This window comes from Stomoxys calcitrans, chromosome 4 (genome assembly GCF_963082655.1).
Source record: "Stomoxys calcitrans chromosome 4, idStoCalc2.1, whole genome shotgun sequence".
Lineage (NCBI taxonomy): Eukaryota > Metazoa > Arthropoda > Insecta > Diptera > Muscidae > Stomoxys > Stomoxys calcitrans.
The window spans coordinates 36,068,101-36,085,393 of record NC_081555.1 but is presented as its reverse complement, the minus strand read 5'-3'; the positions used below and the strand labels follow the sequence as shown (position 1 = coordinate 36,085,393).

At 42.1% G+C, this 17,293-nt stretch overlaps 1 protein-coding gene across 7 annotated transcripts in view; it reads right to left on the bottom strand.

Annotated features, from left to right (window-relative positions):
- The window catches only part of LOC106084839 (uncharacterized), a 299,433-nt gene that overhangs the window by 114,697 nt on the left and 167,443 nt on the right, over window positions 1-17,293 (bottom strand). For all 7 annotated transcript variants that reach the window (XM_059366723.1, XM_059366722.1, XM_059366725.1 and 4 more), the window contains exons 3-7: window positions 11,017-12,013; window positions 8,293-8,468; window positions 6,583-7,953; window positions 6,286-6,498; window positions 387-585 (exon numbers count right to left, since the gene is read on the bottom strand). In XM_059366723.1, coding sequence (XP_059222706.1) covers window positions 387-585; window positions 6,286-6,498; window positions 6,583-7,953; window positions 8,293-8,468; window positions 11,017-12,013 — 2,956 coding nt within the window. The remainder of the gene's footprint in view (window positions 1-386; window positions 586-6,285; window positions 6,499-6,582; window positions 7,954-8,292; window positions 8,469-11,016; window positions 12,014-17,293) is intronic.

The window sequence follows — 17,293 nt, the reverse complement described above, 5'->3', positions numbered from 1 at the left end:
CAACGGCTTCTCTCAAGACCTTCAACATACGTGACTAATATGGTCTGAATCGATCAATAGCTTGATACAGCTCTCATATAAACCTATCTGCCGATTTAGCTTCTTGAGCCCCTACAAGGCGCAATTCTTTTCCGAATGAGATGAGATATGACACAATGACTTCTACAATGTTCAGCATTCATTTATGATCCGAATCGGTCTATATGGCTTTATATAGCTCCAATAGCATAACAGTTCTTATTCAATATTTTTTGTTTGCCTAAAAAGAGATACCGCGCATAGAACTCGACAACTGTGATCCATGGTGGAGGGCATATAAGATTCGGCCCGGCCGAACTTAGCACGCTCTTATTTGTTAGTTTATCTTTGCGTTTTAGCCCACTTACCCTGGTTCATTTTCTATAACAAGTTCTTCGAATTCAACCACAATGCGATATCCAGCTGGTGCTGTCACTGTTGTATAACAATTAGCATTGTCCGGATATTGTCGTGGAAATGAAGGACTCCATATGGAAGCTCGTGGATGTTCTTTACTCAACGATACCGTTTTATTGCAATCATTTAACCAAGTACGTCTCATGGATTCTGAAAAGAGAATTTAAAATATGGTTATAATCACTGTCTATAATTTGCTGGAGAGTTCAAAGGAAATTCCTGGAACTCAAATCAATGAGTGCATGCATATGTGAGCTTTGATATGTCCTTAGGCGAAGAATAGAAATGAGAATAAAATGTGTTAATACATAATGGCCTAGTTTGGAGTAGGGCTGTGGAGTCGGAAAAAAAACAAATTATTGAGACTCAAGTTCTAACAACTTCGATTTGGATAATGACACCGTGTAGATTCCCCGACTCCACCCTGGACGGGGGTACATAAACTTTGTCATTACGTTTGTAACACATCGAAATATCCATTCCACAGCCTATGAAGTACATACACGGTGCGCAAGAAAATCTAACTTAGTTGAAAAAATTCCCAAGCGCTGAGTTGGGTTGGTAGGGGTTCGAGGGGAGCCGCATCTGGAGGAGTAAGTATTCAAGTTAGTTTCTCTCCCCAGTCAGTTGCCATCATGCTCTGGTCTAGGGAGAAGCGGGGTTTCTGTGACTCTAGGAGTGAAAATCTGGCGATATATATATGAGAGCTATATCTAAATCTAAACCAATATCCATGAAATTCACCAGTAATGTCGAGAGTCATTAGAAAAACCTTCCCGCCAAATTTCGAGAGAATCGGGTAACAAATTGCATTATTACTGTAAATCGGACGAACGTATATATGGGAGCTATATCCAAATCTGAACCAATTTTTTCCAATTTCAATAGGCTTCGTCTCTAGACCGAAAAACATACCCATACCAAATTTTGAAGACGATCGGATAAAAATTGCGACCTGTAGTTTGTACACAAACTAACATAGAGAGACGGAAAGACAAACAGTCAAAGAGAAGAAAATATTGAAAGAATGAGGCAGACAGTTGTGCGTTGGCCCCGGCGTTCGGCTCGTAAACACGCAGCTGCTTCCGATACCACTGTTCGACAAAGTGTCCATCAAGAAATTAAATTACATTATATAGGAATGTAGGAATGGCTGTTGTTCGAGCATTAACTGAACGTGCTTTTGTTGTCTGTCAAATTGACTTAATCAGTATATGCGCAATGGGAGTGGCCATTTACCCGATGAAAGAAGTACTAAAATCGTAACTAAAGTATTTTTCTCTTGCACACCCTGTACGTTTGCAATCGACGTTAAATTGTTAAGCGATCTAGCCATTTCCGACCATTGAGCTAAGGCAGGTAACAATAGTTTGAAAACAGGAGGCTTATATTAATCCGCCAAATGCCACTATGCGCTGCACCTAAGCCATTCATTAGCTTGTTGTCGCTCTAAATACTAAAAAGTAACCTCTAAAGAGTATAAAGTAAAGAATTATGTGCAACTAAAAAAATCCCACACTGTATTCAAAACAACGCCCCTAATTCGGTTCATGTCTAGTATTGTATTCTCACCTAAGTACCGGTGTACCGCGAAAGCCGGGCAATGACATAGGGAGTACTTCAATAGTCCATCATCTTCCCCACATTGTGTCACTTGCCGCACCTATTCTGCATAAGTGAGCTAATAATCAAATTTGCCCCTTTATATTATACCGATTATACCAAAATTTATACTGATCTCTCTCATAATCCTCTCAGTAAAAATCTCGGCTTGTTGAAATCCTGATCTCCTTATCCTTTCGCCTGTTCCTTAGTGGAATGTACATGTACCCACCCTTTCGCTGTTCCAGAGAGGAGGAGTATTAACCAGGTTTATTGACGAGAGTTCTATGGCCTTCACTGACAAGTCGTTTGCTCTATAATTCTCCTGTACTCCACTTTAATCTGGCACCCCAACAATGTGGATCATAAAGATATTCACACTAGACGTTCTCCTCGAAACACAATACCAACTCACTCATTCTGTGATCTCCCGGATCTCCGCCTACAGGTCCGCATAATGGTCAGTCGGTCAGGCAGTATGATCCTCTCAGTAAAAATCTCTCGACCAAAGTCATTGGATTCTCATTGAAGATCCCCAGGGGCACTCTAGCTTTAATCCATCCGTATAGCATAAATTTATAAATTTTCAGACAGCAAAAGAAGAGTTCCTTTCATCCAAGATTGTGCCGCTGGCAGAAGTGCCACGTACTCAACCTCATTCTAGGTTTAATAAGCTCGAAGATGGGCTATATTGGCACACCCCTTTTCTCTGGGAGAGGGTATCAAACCTATCTTTTCATTTGGGAATGGGTACCAAACTACACTTTCCGTTGGGGAAGGGAAAGGGTAAGGGAAAATTGTACCAAATTTACCCTTTCCTTTGAGAAAGAGTACCAAAACTACCTCATCCCAAGGGCAAGGATAATAAAGCTTCCCCTTCCTTTGGAAAATGGGACCAATACCACCCTTTCTTTTCGAAAAAAGTACCAAAACTAACTTTTCCTTTGGGAAAGGTTATTAATTCTGCCCTTTTCTTCGGGAAATGGTACCAAAACTACCCTTTGTTTGGGAAAGGGTACCAAATATAATCTTTCTTTTGGGAAAGGGTAACGAATCTACCCTTTTCTTTGGAATAGGCTACCGAATCCACCCTTTCCTTGGGATGGGGTACCAAAATTACCCCATCCTTTAGGAAAGGATAATAAAACTTGTTCTTCCTTTGGAAAAGGGAACCAAAACTACCAAAACTACCAAAACTTCCTTTTCTTTGGGAAAGGGTACCAAAACTTACTTTCCCTTTGGGAAAGGGAACCAAAATTACCCTCTCTTTTGGAAAACGGTACCAAAACTACCTCATCCATTGGGGAAGGATTATAAAACGTACCCTTCCTTTGAGAAATGGGACTAAAACTACCCTTTCTTTTGGAAGAAACCACCAAAACTAACTTTTCCTTCGGGAAAGGGTACTTAATCTGCTCTTTTCTTTGGGAAATGGTACCAAAACTACCCCATTGTTTGGGAAAGGGGATAAAAATCTACCATTTCCTTTGAGTAGAGTACCAAAACTACCCAATCCTAAGGAAAAGGATAACAAAACTTCCTCTCCTTTAGGCAATGGGACAAAATCAATCCTTTCCTTTGGAAAAGTGAACCAACTAACTTTTCTTTTGGGAAAGGGTACGAAAACTTACTTCTCTTTGAGAAAGGGTACGAAAATTTACTTTTCTTTGGGAAAGGGAACCAAAACTACCCTCTCCTTTGGAAAACGGTAACAAAAACTACCACATTCTTTGGGAAAGGATAATAAAACTTCCTCTTCCTTTGAGAAATGGGACCAAAACTTCCCCATTGTTTTGGGAAAAGGGACCAAAATTACACTTTCCGTTGGGAAAGGATACCAAATCTACCTTTTCCTTTGAGATAGAGTACCAAAACTACCCCGTTCTTTGGGAAAGGATAATAAAACTTACTTTTCCTTTGGGAAACGTGACCAAAACTATCCTTTATTTTGGAAAAGGGTACCAAAACTAATTTTTCCGTCGGGAAAGGGTATTAAATCTGCTATTTTCTTCGGGAAATGATACCAAAACTACCTCTTTGTTTGGGAAAGGGTACCAAATCTACCATTTATTTTGGGATAGGATACCCAATCTACCCTTTAAAAGGGTACTAAATCTACCCTTTTCTTTAAGAAAGAGTACCAAAACTACCCCATCCTTTAGGAAAGGATAACAAAACTCCCTCTTCCTTTGGGAAGTGGGACCAAAACTACCCTTTCTTTTGGAAAAGAGTACCAAAACTAACTTTTCCGTCGGGAAAGGGTAATAAATCTGCCCTTTTCTTCGGGAAATGGTACCAAAACTTCCCCTTTGTTTGGGAAAGGGTAACAAATCTACCATTTTTTTTGGGAAAGGTTACCCAATCCAGCCTTTTCTTTGGGATAGGGTACCGAATCCATCCTTTCCTTGGGATAGGGTACCAAAACTACCCCATCCTTTGGAAAAGGGTCCCAAAACTTACTGTTCCTTTGGGAAGAACTATATTTCTCTGCGGAAAAGGGTTCCAAAACTATCTTTTTGTTGGGAAAGGGTACCAAAACTATCCTTTTCTTTGAAAAAGGGAACCAAAACTGTCGTTTCCTTTCGGAAATGATAGGGTACCAAAATCCTTTCCTATGGGAAAGGGCACCACAACTACACTATCCTTTGGGAAAGAGTACAATAACTACCCTTTCCTTTGAAAGGGGGTACCAATACTACCATTTTCTTCGAGAAAGCGTATCAAAACTTCCCTTTCCTTCGAGAAAGGGTAGTAAAACTATCATCTCCTTTTGGAAAGGGTGCCAAAACTACCACTTCCTTAGAGAGAAGGTGCCAAAACTATCCTCTTCTTTGGAAAAGGGTACCAAAACTATCTTTTCCTTTGGGAAATGTTACAATTCCTTCGGGAAAGGGTATTTCTGTCTGTTGGGAAAGGGTACCGAAACAATCCTTTCCTTTAGAAAAGGGTACTTTCCTGTGGGAAAGTGTACTCCTCTATGGAAAAGGGTACTTTCCTATGGGATAGGGTAGCTTTTTTCCTATGAGAATCGGAACCAAATTTACCATTTCCTGAGGGAGAGTACGAAAACTACAATTTCTCATGGTAAATGACCACTAAAACTGCCCTTTTTTTTGGGAAATAGTACCAAAATAACCCTTTCGTTTCTGAAAGGGTACACAAACCATTCTTTCCTGTGGGAAAGGGTACCACAACTTCCCTTTCCTTTGGGAAAGAGTACCAAAATTTCCCTTTCCTTTAGAAAAAAGGTACGAAAACTCCTTTTCCTTTAGGAAAGGGTACCAAAACTTCCCTTTCCTTTGGAAAAGAGTACCAAAATTTCCTTTTCCTTTAGGAATAGGTACCAAAACTAGCATTTCCTTGTGGAAAGGGTACCAAAACTAACACTTTCTTTTGAGAAAGAGTGCCAAAACTATCCTTTCCTTTGGGAAAGGGTGCTTTCCCATAAGAAATGGTTCTTTCCTTATGGGGATGGGTAGTTTTTTTTTCTTATGAGAATGGGTGCTAAATTTACCATTTCATGAGGGAGAGTACCAAAACTAAAATTTCTCATGGGAAAGGGTACCAATACTTTTTCCTATGGGAGGACTTCGAAAACTATCCTTTACCAATGGAAAGGGTGCCAAAATTTCCCTTTCCTTTGGGAAGATATTCTATAACCAACCACTCTCTTTGGGAAAACATACTAAAACTATCCTTTCCATTGGGAAGCTGTACTTAAGCTTAATTTTCTTTGGCAAAAAGGTACTTCAAAAAGGTAAGTTCAGCCTTTCCCCTTTTCCCAAATTCTTCGAGATAAAAACAACCTACCAATGTACGACTTTTGAAATCCTCACACCTAAAGATTTCTGATGATGACCCCGTAAAGATTTCTGATGATGACCCATTAACGATTTCTGATGAGATCCCCTCCTTTCAAGGGGTTGGCTGTGGCTTTCATTCTTCCACTGTATAAAATTTTTCGATCATTAAGTCTCGTCTTTCGATCATTAAGCTCGTCTTGAAAGATAAATTAACTTTTGACTTTATTTACAGCTATTCCGCCTCACACAGTTGGTAAGTTGCAAGAGAAGTGGAAGTTTTTATGACTTGAACAAAATGCAGAGAACTTTCCGATTCTCTAAGCCTCCCCCACTGGCGTTCGTATTCAATAGTTGGTTCATGCAAAAATTCAGTGCTTAAAGTTTCATCTTCCCTTCCGTTCATGCTTAAAAATTCTAATTCAAAAATCTCTGCCCACGTACTTACCATCATCCATGGCACGCTCACATATCAGATAATTGTTGGCACTGCAGTCGCGGTCATTCCACATGTATCGATTAGTCACTGGACTGCGGCTGCTTTGAATTCCGGGTGGTGTGCGAAAATAACGACGCAGTTCAATGCAATCCTGACTGCTTAGACCATCGTCATTGGGCTGCTTATTGTAGTGGCCGTGTTGTGACCAACCGGGGAACCAATCTGTTATTCAAGGGGAAGGAGATAAGAAAAACTTTTGCAATAAATACCAAGAACATGTCTGCCACACTGCGTCCATTAACTTACTGGTGTATTGAAAGAGAAGGCCATCGCTCCAGCGAAAGTCACCCTCATAGCTTTTGTCCGAACCACCCACCCAATAGGCATTCTCATCCTTATAGCCCGGACTTTTGATTAATAGTTCGTTAATGGTTTGCTGCTGTTGTTCGTTGCGTATGGAGACCAAATGGCCTCCCAGCTTGGAGCAGTGTTTTTCGCCCTCATGCCAGGACATGGTCAGTTCAATGGTGGCTATACAAAACTGCTGCATGGCAATCCAGCCAAAGGCACAATTAGAGACAATGTTCTTCAGGGGTCGGGCCTGATATGATAGATATATGGCGGGTATATTCAATTTGCCAGCGTCACCACGCCCCGCCCCTTTGTAGGCTGGACCGCTCTTTCTCATGCTGGGTGAACGAAAAAGATGTATGCTTAGGGTATTGCTGGAGGACTCCAAGATGAAGCCGCGCAGATAGCGGGTATCATTGACACAATGCGACCACTTGGAGGAGTTGTCGTCTTCAAAGACCTTTATCACCACACCCATACAATTGGCAGTGCCGGCAAAGGCCATCTGCAAATTGGCTTTGCTCACCGCCAGAAAACCGTAGGAGTCCAGGCCTAAACTGCCAAATGTTTTCTGCTTCATGTCGGCATGAGCCGAGGGGTTTCTGCTGTTGGTGTAATTCACCTCGGGCGGAGTCTTAAATAGTGGCATCACAGGAGAATAGGCTCCAAAATTCTGGCCCCCACTATGCAGCGTCAGGTTGATAATTTGCGCTGCAACTGTTGCACCATCGCGGGAAAATATCGTATACAGCTCATCGCCGATCACCTCGTCGTCGGCATTGGGGGCAGCACCTCCGACGGCAGCATCCTCATTCACCAGCCTAGGCATGGGTAAAATATCACTTTCGTTATTTGTTACCATGCGCAGCAGCACCCGATTGCCATAGGGCAGATGGATGCGAAAGTAACACTCCAGGGTGTCCTTCATACTGGGCCGTATGTAAAATTCGCCCGTCTGATTGCTGGTGCTGACATTGTAACAATAGTCGACTAATTTAAAACTTAAACTAAACATGGGATTCCTATAGAACTGTACGGATGTGTCGTCCCTAACATTGAAGTGATAGATGCGATCACTGCTGTCCAGCTCCTCCAGTTTGCCGCACAGCAGCTTGTGGCGATTGAAGCGTACAAAGCCGCCGCTGGCACAGGGCACATTGAGGCGCTGCAATTCCACCAGCATACCCGGTGGCGGATTTCTCTCATCCATAGCGTTGTTGAGTTGCTTAAATTTAGGAAAATGAACTGTACAATCTATGCAGTATAAAGGCAATACGGTATAGTCCAATGTACCCATAGAAGATTCACGTAACATTAGATGGCAGTCTGGAAAATAGACAAAAAAGAAAATGGAAAAATTATTTCTAAATAGTGAAGAAATGGAAGATGGATTTTGAATTTAGGTACGCAAAGCTGTCAAATACTGATGGGAGTGGGGCCTAAGCAACGGGACACTGGTTTATTGAGGTCATAATGAATATATCCTCAAATGATGACAGAAGGACGGACAGATCTAGGGACGCATATGAAAGTAACGTAAGAATATGTACCAAGGAGTATGACACCGAAAGGTTAACCATACCATTATCGTATTAGATCTAGTAACTTATTGATACATTGTTTACTCACAGCAGGAACCGAAGGTTTGCCAGGCGTTGTACTTACCTTTGCGTATATGAAATTGAAAAGTTTTCTTATAAACCACTATTTGTGCTTCGTCGGCGGTGGCAGCAGCTTCATTGTCATGGTGACCATTGTGGCCACTGGCATTATCACGATTTCGATTGCTTCTATTACTCATGGCTTCGCCAATCTCTCTCATATTCACACGAAAAAATACTCTGCAAAAGAGAAAAGAAAATATGACAAAAACTGGAAATTTTTTTCTAAAGACAAAATTTTAGACAAAATTTTTAACATTCCACTGAAATTTCCTTATATGACCAACTTTTACAGAAATTAACTTTTAATTCAAAGAAATCTACTCTCAGATAGCATTTCAATGTATTGTGGTTATAATCGAAAAAATTGTTATGACATCTTCTCTAACGGCCTCGCATGTTGTAAGAATCCCATCGCAATGCGAGGGTCGAATCTTAGGTCAATGAATTCAATTGGGCCAACAACTGCATTGCGGCGCCTTAAGTAGTTTCCTACTTTTGTGGCTTTTGGTTTTTAATGCTCCTTTGAATAGGAAAGGCTGATATTAGAGAACCGCTATGGGCCTCGTTGAGTGGGTATTAAGAAGACTGTCTGGGAAATGTCCTCATTGATTTGTTATAAATTTCAGCAAGGGAAGGGAAGGAGTGTATCTACCGCTTTCTTTGGAGGCCAAGTATCTGGAAGCGATTCTTGAACTGGAAACATTTTTGTTATGATTTTAAAGATTCGAGCCAGAGATTAGCAAACTTAATTTAAAGATGATCAATTTTCCAACTTTATAAGGAAACATTCCCTTTGGTGAATAATATTTTCCATCATATTAAGAATTTTTATACCCTACACCATAGAATGGGGGTATACTGATTTCGTCATTCTGTTTGTAACACCTCGAAATATGCGTCTGAGACCCCATGTGGGATATATATTCTTGATAGTCATGTCATTTTAAGTCGATCCGTCTGTCCGTCTGTCTGTCCGTCCGTCCGTATGTCCCACCGCCTGTCCGTCCGTCTGTCCGTACGTTTGTCCATCCGTCCGTCTGTCCGTCCGTCTGTCTGTCTGTCCGTCCGTCCGTCCGTTTGTCCGACCGTGTGTCCGTTTGTCCGTCCGTCCTTCCACCTGTCCGTCCGTCTGTCCGTCCGTCTGTCCGTCCGTCAGTCAGTCCGGACAGTCCGTCTGTCCATCCGTCCATCTGTCCATCTGTCCGTCCGTCTGTCCATCCGTCCATCTGTCCGTCCGTCCGTCCTTCCACGGACGGCTGTGTTAACAACAACTGTGTTAAGTATGATTCAAATCGGTTCATAACCTGGAATAGCTGCGATATAAACCGATCTTGGGTCTTGACTTCCTGAGCCTCTAGAGGACGCTATTCTCGTCCGATTTGACTAAAATTTTGCATGTAGTGTTTTGGTATCACTTCCAACAACTGTGTTAAGTATGATTCAAATCGGTTCATAACCTGGTATAGCTGCCATATAAACCGATCTTGGGTCTTGACTTCTAGAGCCTCTAGAGGGCGCAATTCTCGTCCGATTTGACTGAATTTTGCATGTCAAGTATGGTTTAAATCGGTCCATAACCTGATATACCTGCCATATAAACCGATCTTGGGTCTTGACTTCTTGAGCCTCTAGAGGGCGCAATTCTTATCCGATTGGAATGGAATTTCGCACGACGTGTTTTGTTATGATACCCAACAACTGTGCCAAGTATGGTTTAAATCGGTCCATAACCTGATATAGCTGCCATATAAACCGATCTTGGGTCTTGACTTCTTGAGCCTCTAGAGGGCGCAATTCTTATCCGATTGGGATGAAATTTTGCACGACGTGGTTTGTTATAATATCCAACAACTGTGCCAAGTATGGTTCAAATCGGTTTATAACCTGATATAGCTGCCATATAAACCGATCTTGGGTCTTGACTTCTTGAGCCTCTAGAGGGCACAATTCTTATCCGATTTGAATGAGTTTTTGCACGAAGTATTTCGTCATGATACCCAACAATTGTGCCAAGTATGGTTTAAATCTATTCATAACCTGATATAGCTGCCGTATAAACCGATCTTGGGTCTTGACTTCTTGAGCCTCTAGAGGGCACAATTCTTATCCGATTTGAATGAGTTTTTGCACGAAGTATTTCGTCATGATATCCAACAACTGTGCCAAGTATGGTTGAAATCGGTTCATAACCTGATATAGCTGCCATATAAACCGATCTGGGATCTTGACTTCTTGACCCCTAGAGGTCGCAATTATTATCCGATATGCCTGAAATTTTGAACGACGTATCCTCTCATGACCATCAACAAATGTGTTTTTTTATGTTCTGAATCGGTCTATAGCCCGATACAGATCCCATATAAATCGTTCTCTCTATTTTACTTCGTGAGCCCCAATGGGCGCAATTCTTATACGAATTGGCTGAAATTTTACACAGGTCTCCAACATATAATTTAATTGTGGTCCGAACCGGACCATATCTTGATATCGTTTTAATAGCAGAGCAACTCTTTTCTTATATCCTTTTTAGCCTAAGAAGAGATGCCGGGAAAACAACTCGACAAATGCGATCCATGGTGGAGGGTATATAAGATTCGGCCCGGCCGAGAATATTTTTGTAAAAAAAAACTCCCACTGTTCTCTCCAAATTTACTTGGAATATTTCTTTTTCCACAACATGAGTTGTGGAAAACTCATTCCCAAAGGAGTTGAGCTGATAACTCACCTAAATTCAATGATATCGTCCTGCTCGCATAGCTCGTTAACCCACCACATGCCACTGGTCTCACTGCTAATGCCGCCTGCAGCATTAGTGTGACTCTGCACCGTGTCGTGCCATTTGTTATCGGGACAGGAGTCGATATTCTCATGCGATGCAGTTGTGGCACGTCGTTGCTTCGCTGACTTGAATAATGGTGGAGAGGATATGGGTGGTTGTTGGTTGGAAGCAGTGCCGGTGGCTGTGAGGACATCATTAGGCGATGCACCAGATACAACCGATAATAGGGATCTCTTATAGCTTAGCGATGATGAGGGCGATGACAAGGAAACAGAGGATGACAAGCTATTATCGTTAAGCCACAAGCTATTGGTGTTGGCCATGTTGTTGTTGTTGTTGTTATTACTATTATTGCTTTGATAGTTGTTAGCATTGCTGTTGAGCTGCTGTTCCCTCTTCAATTTGGAGGCGGCATTTCTTACTTTGGCAAAATCCTTAAAGAAGATATTGGTGGGTACATGGCCAATGTACTCCACATCATCGTCTAATGTTGTGACTCTCGAAGCACTCGGCGAACCCATTTCCTCCGCAGATAGTGACAACGATGAGCCATACTCGTTTCTGCCAAATGCATTTTCAGTTTCTGCATGACCAGGCATTCTTTCCCTGCCACCATTGGCAGTTCTAGCTTCGGCAATGGGATTCTTCAGCTGCCGTTTGCCATTTTGCTGTGTTGTGCTGGTGAACCATGAAATTGGCAACTTGTTGCCAGAGGATTCACTTACAAAACTACCTCGGTCTTGGGCATTCAACAGCGACACTGTCTCCACAAAGAAATCCCCCGTGTAATGCATTGCCGGATTTAGTAGTTCCGGCTTTGTCGTTTGCTGGTTTTGTTTCGCGGAGGATGCACCACCGTTGGAGGATGATGAGGATGGTGTGTGGGCCTCAGGCTGGGCTGTTGTTGTTCTCCCCATCAGCACTGGAGTCATTGTAAGATGAACTGTGGGAAGAGTGAGAGAGAGAGAGAGGGAGAAGAATAGATAAATACACCAAGGGATTTGGCAAAAATTTTAAATATTTCTAAAATGAAATTGTAAAGGGATTTGTTGTATCCTAGCAGCTTGTATTTGGGGGTCAACGAGGGGGTGTCCTTGTCAAGTATTCTTAGTTTTTATAATTCGTTGTCAGCTTAAAAATGCGGTATTATGGTGGTATTGTTTTAGGGGGATTACATTTAGGCAAGAATACAACTTTGCATAGAAAATGGTGAGATATTCATGACTTAAAAAATTAAAAAGTAAGGAAAGCTGTATCGTCAACGATGAGGACACGACCCCGGAAAGGACTACTCAAAGATAGCTCGACAAAGAGCTCGAATTCGAGTTTTTACAGATTCGGTGAAAAATTTAAAATTTATGAACCCATAGTAGCTACATTTTACTTACTTTAATTGGCTATGACAGAACATTTGTTCCACTAGCCAAACGCAGAAAAGCGTCCCAAGCACCTCGATCTTCTGCGTTCATTCCAAAACTTCTGACACCAAGCTTCAAGGGGTCTCTCACCACTTGATCTTTTCATCGGGCTTTTGGTCTTCCCGGTTTGCGTGTACCAACGTGTTTGCCTTCAAAAGACTTCTTTGCTGGAGCTTCTTCATCCATTCTGACAACATGACCTAGCCAACGTAGCTGTTGTATTTTGATAGGTGTAACTATGATATCGTCGTCATACAGCTCATGCGGCTCGTGGTTCATACGTCGCCTATATTCTCTGTTAACGCAAACTGGTCCATACATTTTACGAAGAATTTTTCTCTCAAATACTCCAAGCACTGCCTCATCTGCTTTCGGTGTAACTATGCTATCGTCGTCATACAGCTCATGCAGCTCTTGGTTCATACGTCGCCTATATTCTGCGTTAACGCAAACTGGTCCATATATTTTTTTCGAAGAATCTTTCTCTCAAATACTCCAAGCACTGCCTCATCTGCTTTCGGTGTAACTATGCTATCGTCGTCATACAGCTCACGCAGCTCGTGGTTCATACGTCGCCTATATTCTCCGTTAACGCAAACAGGTCCGTATATTTTTTTCGAAGAATCTTTCTCTCAAATACATCAAATACTCCAAGCACTGCCTCATCTGTTTTCACATGTACCCATGCTTCAGAACCATAGAACAGCACGGGTAGTATCAGTGTCTTGCATAGTGTAATCTTCGTCTGTCGAGAGGTGGCCTTGTTTCTAAACTGCTAACTTAGTCCAAAGTAGCATCTGTTTGCCAGTATTAATGTTCGCTTTATCTCAACACTGGTGGTGCCGAGCTAGATAAGGTTGCTGAATATCTCAAAGTAGTGTTTCCCAATGTCTTTATCTGCTCGGTGGTACAAAGCGTTTTGGGAGTTAAAACCATCCATTTCGACTTATCTCCATACGCCTTATCAGCGTGTCGCCTCCAGTCTTACATAGTTCAGCGAGTAACCCGTCGGCTTCTGCTGCCTTGTTGTTCTTTAGTCGGGTCACTGCTACTTAGACCTCATTCTGACTAGGAGGTAAATATTCTAAACCATCATCATTGATAAGTTCTGAGGTATCCTCTTCGTCGCCAACGTCGGACACTAGCAGTTGGTTAATATGATCTTTCCATAGCCTCAGCATGCTACTTCTCCTCCTTCTTTGTATCTGCAGGAGGATGTGCCTGCACCAAAGCCATCGGTTTGATATATGATTCTTTGGTAGAATTTTCGTACTTCATTCTGTCTCCTGTACATCTCAATTCGCTTACACTCACGTTTTTCCATTTCCTTTTTCTTTCTGCGGAATAGACGTTTCTCCTCTCTCCTTTTCTCCCGATACCTCTCCTTCATCTACATATTGATATCTGGACCAAGCTCGTTATGGTTTAAAACATATCGCTATGCCAAATTTCAGCGTAATCAGGTAACAAATGTGCCTTTTATAGGCCCAAGATATATTATCTGGAGATCGATATATATGGCTACATCCAAATGTAGTCCGATTAAACAGTGCCGGAGATATCACCCCGCCTTGGGGAACTCCCTGTTTTAATCTATGATGTTTCGATTTCTTTTCCCTAAATTCCACAAATGACTGGCGACCACAAAGACAATTCGCGACCCAGCGTTTCAGGCTTGGCTGGAGGGATGAATTGGCGATGCCCTCAAAGAGTGTTTGGCATGGTGTCGAATGCCTTCGCTAGGTCGTGTGCCACGAGGATCGTCCTATCACACGGCCTGGGCTGATTGAAACCATGACAAATGTGTGCGGAGGTGGCATGCATAACCGTTGCTGTGCTATGCAGTCTTCAAAATCCATGATGATGCTTGGCGTCTTGGCAACTACTGAGAGTAAGGAGATTGGTATGTACGATTGCCGTGTCGAATGCCTTCGATAGGTCCAGTGCCGCGAGGACCCTCTTATCACATGGCCTGGGCTGATTGAAGCCACGGCAAATATGTGCAGTGATTGTGCTATGGAGTCTTCGAAGTCCATGCTGATGCTCCGCGAATGGAAATTCTCCACCGAGGCTCGGGAGGAGTAGTCTTCCAAGCGTCTTGGCTACTGGTGAGAGTAAAGACCTCAATCTGTACGATTCCCCCCAAAACTCAGGTCCCATCCAGGCTTCAGCAGCGGGATCACTCTGCCCATCTTCCAGACATCGGGAACTTTAGGAGTGTTCAAAGATAGGTTAAGGACAGTCGTATGGTACTCAACCCTTAGGTAGATCCAGATTCTTCAGCATGAGAGTAGAGATTTCCGTCGAGGCCCAATGCCTTATCATTTGGCGCACATATGACATTCCTAACTTCGTCCACGCTAAATTGTAATGGCTGTCTTTCGACTGGGTGACCACGGATACGACAAATGGCTCTCTCCCTATCAAAGTCACTCTTGGGATGCACAATATTTATGGTTGAGCAGCTTGGCCTAACTCTTACGTCGCCAAAAGTGACTGAGGTCCTGTCACTCCGTCTACTGGGGTTCGAGAGTGACTTAATAGAAGACTACAGCTTGCTTAAATCAGAACCTAAATACATTGCTCCAAGTGTTCCAGCCACGAATTCCGCTTATGTTCGTTGTCTACTCTGCTAATTTCCAGATTCAGCTCTCTGATTCTTGGGATAGTGACGTCTAACACGCTCTGGCTGCGAGTACCACTGCCTGTGCCGGAAAATTGGTCCGCATTTGGGATATTTGACAGGCTGGTATAAAGCGAGCGGCTGCTGCGTTAATGATGTCTGGGAATTTCCTTTCGGCAATTAGCAAATTTGAGGTGGGTGTCAATCCCGGCACGGACCAGAAGTCTATGGAGAAGGCACTAGGGGATGTACCTGTCCCATGACGAAAAAAGGACGATCACGTACACTGATACGGCAGCCCTTGCCGATGAGGATTCCATCAGGTCAATCCGGTGCGCACAACCGGCTGCCTCGGGTTTGTTATATATAGTGGTCTCTCCATTTGACTTATTGAGCCTCTAAAAGTTATGCTGATTATAAATCTAAAATTCAAAAAAAAAAAAAAAGTGAAAGCGTGCTACATTCGGCGATGCCGAATCTTTTATACCCTCCACCATGGATCTCATTTGTCAAGTTTTTTTCCCGGTATCACTTTATAGGCAAATAAAGGATAATGGATAAGAATTGGTACACTATTAGAACTATATCAGGTTATGAAATGATTCGTGCCTTGGATGTTGGAATCTTGAATTCTTGAGCCACTAGAGAGCGCAATTCATATCCGATTTGAATGAAATTTTGCAAGAACTATTTTGTTATGATATCCAGCAACTGTGCCAAGTAAGAGGCGCAATTCTTATTGGATTGGAATAAAATTTTTCACGACGTATTTCGCTGTGACTTCCGACAATTGTGCTAAGTAAGGTTCAAATCGGTCAATAACCTGATATAGCTGCCATATAAACCGATCTTGAATCTTGACTTCTTGAGCCACTAGAGGGCTTAATTCTTATCCGATTCGAATGAAAGTTTGCAAGAAGTATTTTGTTATGATATCCAACAACTGTGCCAAGTAGGGTTCAAATCGTTAAATAACCTGATATAGCTACCATATAAACCGATCTTGAAGCTTGACTTCTTGAGCCACTAGAGGGCTCAATTCTTATCCGATTTGAATGAAAGTTTGCAAGAAGTATTTTGTTATGATATCCAACAACTGTGCCAAGTAGGTTCCAAATCGGTTCATAACCTGATATGGCTGCCATATAAACCGATCTGGAATCTTGACATCTTGAGCCTCTAGAGGTCGCAATTATTATCCGATGTGCCTGAAATTTTGTACGACGGATCCCTCCGTTATCATCAACATACGTGTTTATTATGGTCTGAATCAGTCTTTAGTCTGATACAGCTCCTATATAAATCGATCTCTCTATTCTACTTCTTGAGCCCCCGAAGGGCGCAATTCTTATTCGAATTGGCTGACATTTTACACAGGTCTCCAATATATAATTTAATTGTGGTCCGAGCCGGACCATATCTTGATATCGCTCTAATAATAGTAGAGCAAATCTTTTCTTTTATCCTTTTTTTGCCTAAGAATAGATGGCGGGAAAAGAACTCGACAAATGCGATCCATGGTGGAGGGTATATAAGATTCGGCCCGGCCGAACTTAGCACGCTTTTACTTGTCTGTTTTTACTTCCCCGCTAGTCCCTCATATCAAGGAAATCGGCTTTACTACTTCAAACAAACAAACACACCTTCACCTTTTGTATATGAGGTTTAGAATCAAAAATCAGTATTATTTGTTAATCAACTTACACGGATTAGTTTAATTTGTTAATTTTTTCCCCCAAAAAAGCTGTGGCATTTTTCCAAATCTCATTTTTGATTTACATAACACGCACAAATGTTCCATTTTTAATCCAGTTATGAAATATCGTTCATTTGCTTTCAAAGGGATTACAGATTATGGTCATTGTGCAACGAATGAGTGTGTGTGTGTGTTTGTGTGTGTTTAAGCCACAATTAAGAGGCATTAAAAAGTTTGAACTGCATAGAGCTGATTTAAATCTCCACGAAAAGTTTTTAAGCTCAAAAAGGGGGGAAAAATTAGTGTGAAGTGATGCTGACAAAGCCAGGATGACAATGTCAGTAAAATTGCAAATCTAAAGTTTTCGAGCACATTGAATCCTTGACGCCAATAAAGCAATGCCATTACAGCCTTCAACATCAGCAGTAACAGGGCAGGACACAGCAAATGAAATGCTCTCATGGATGCCCATGGCGTTTTAGGGAA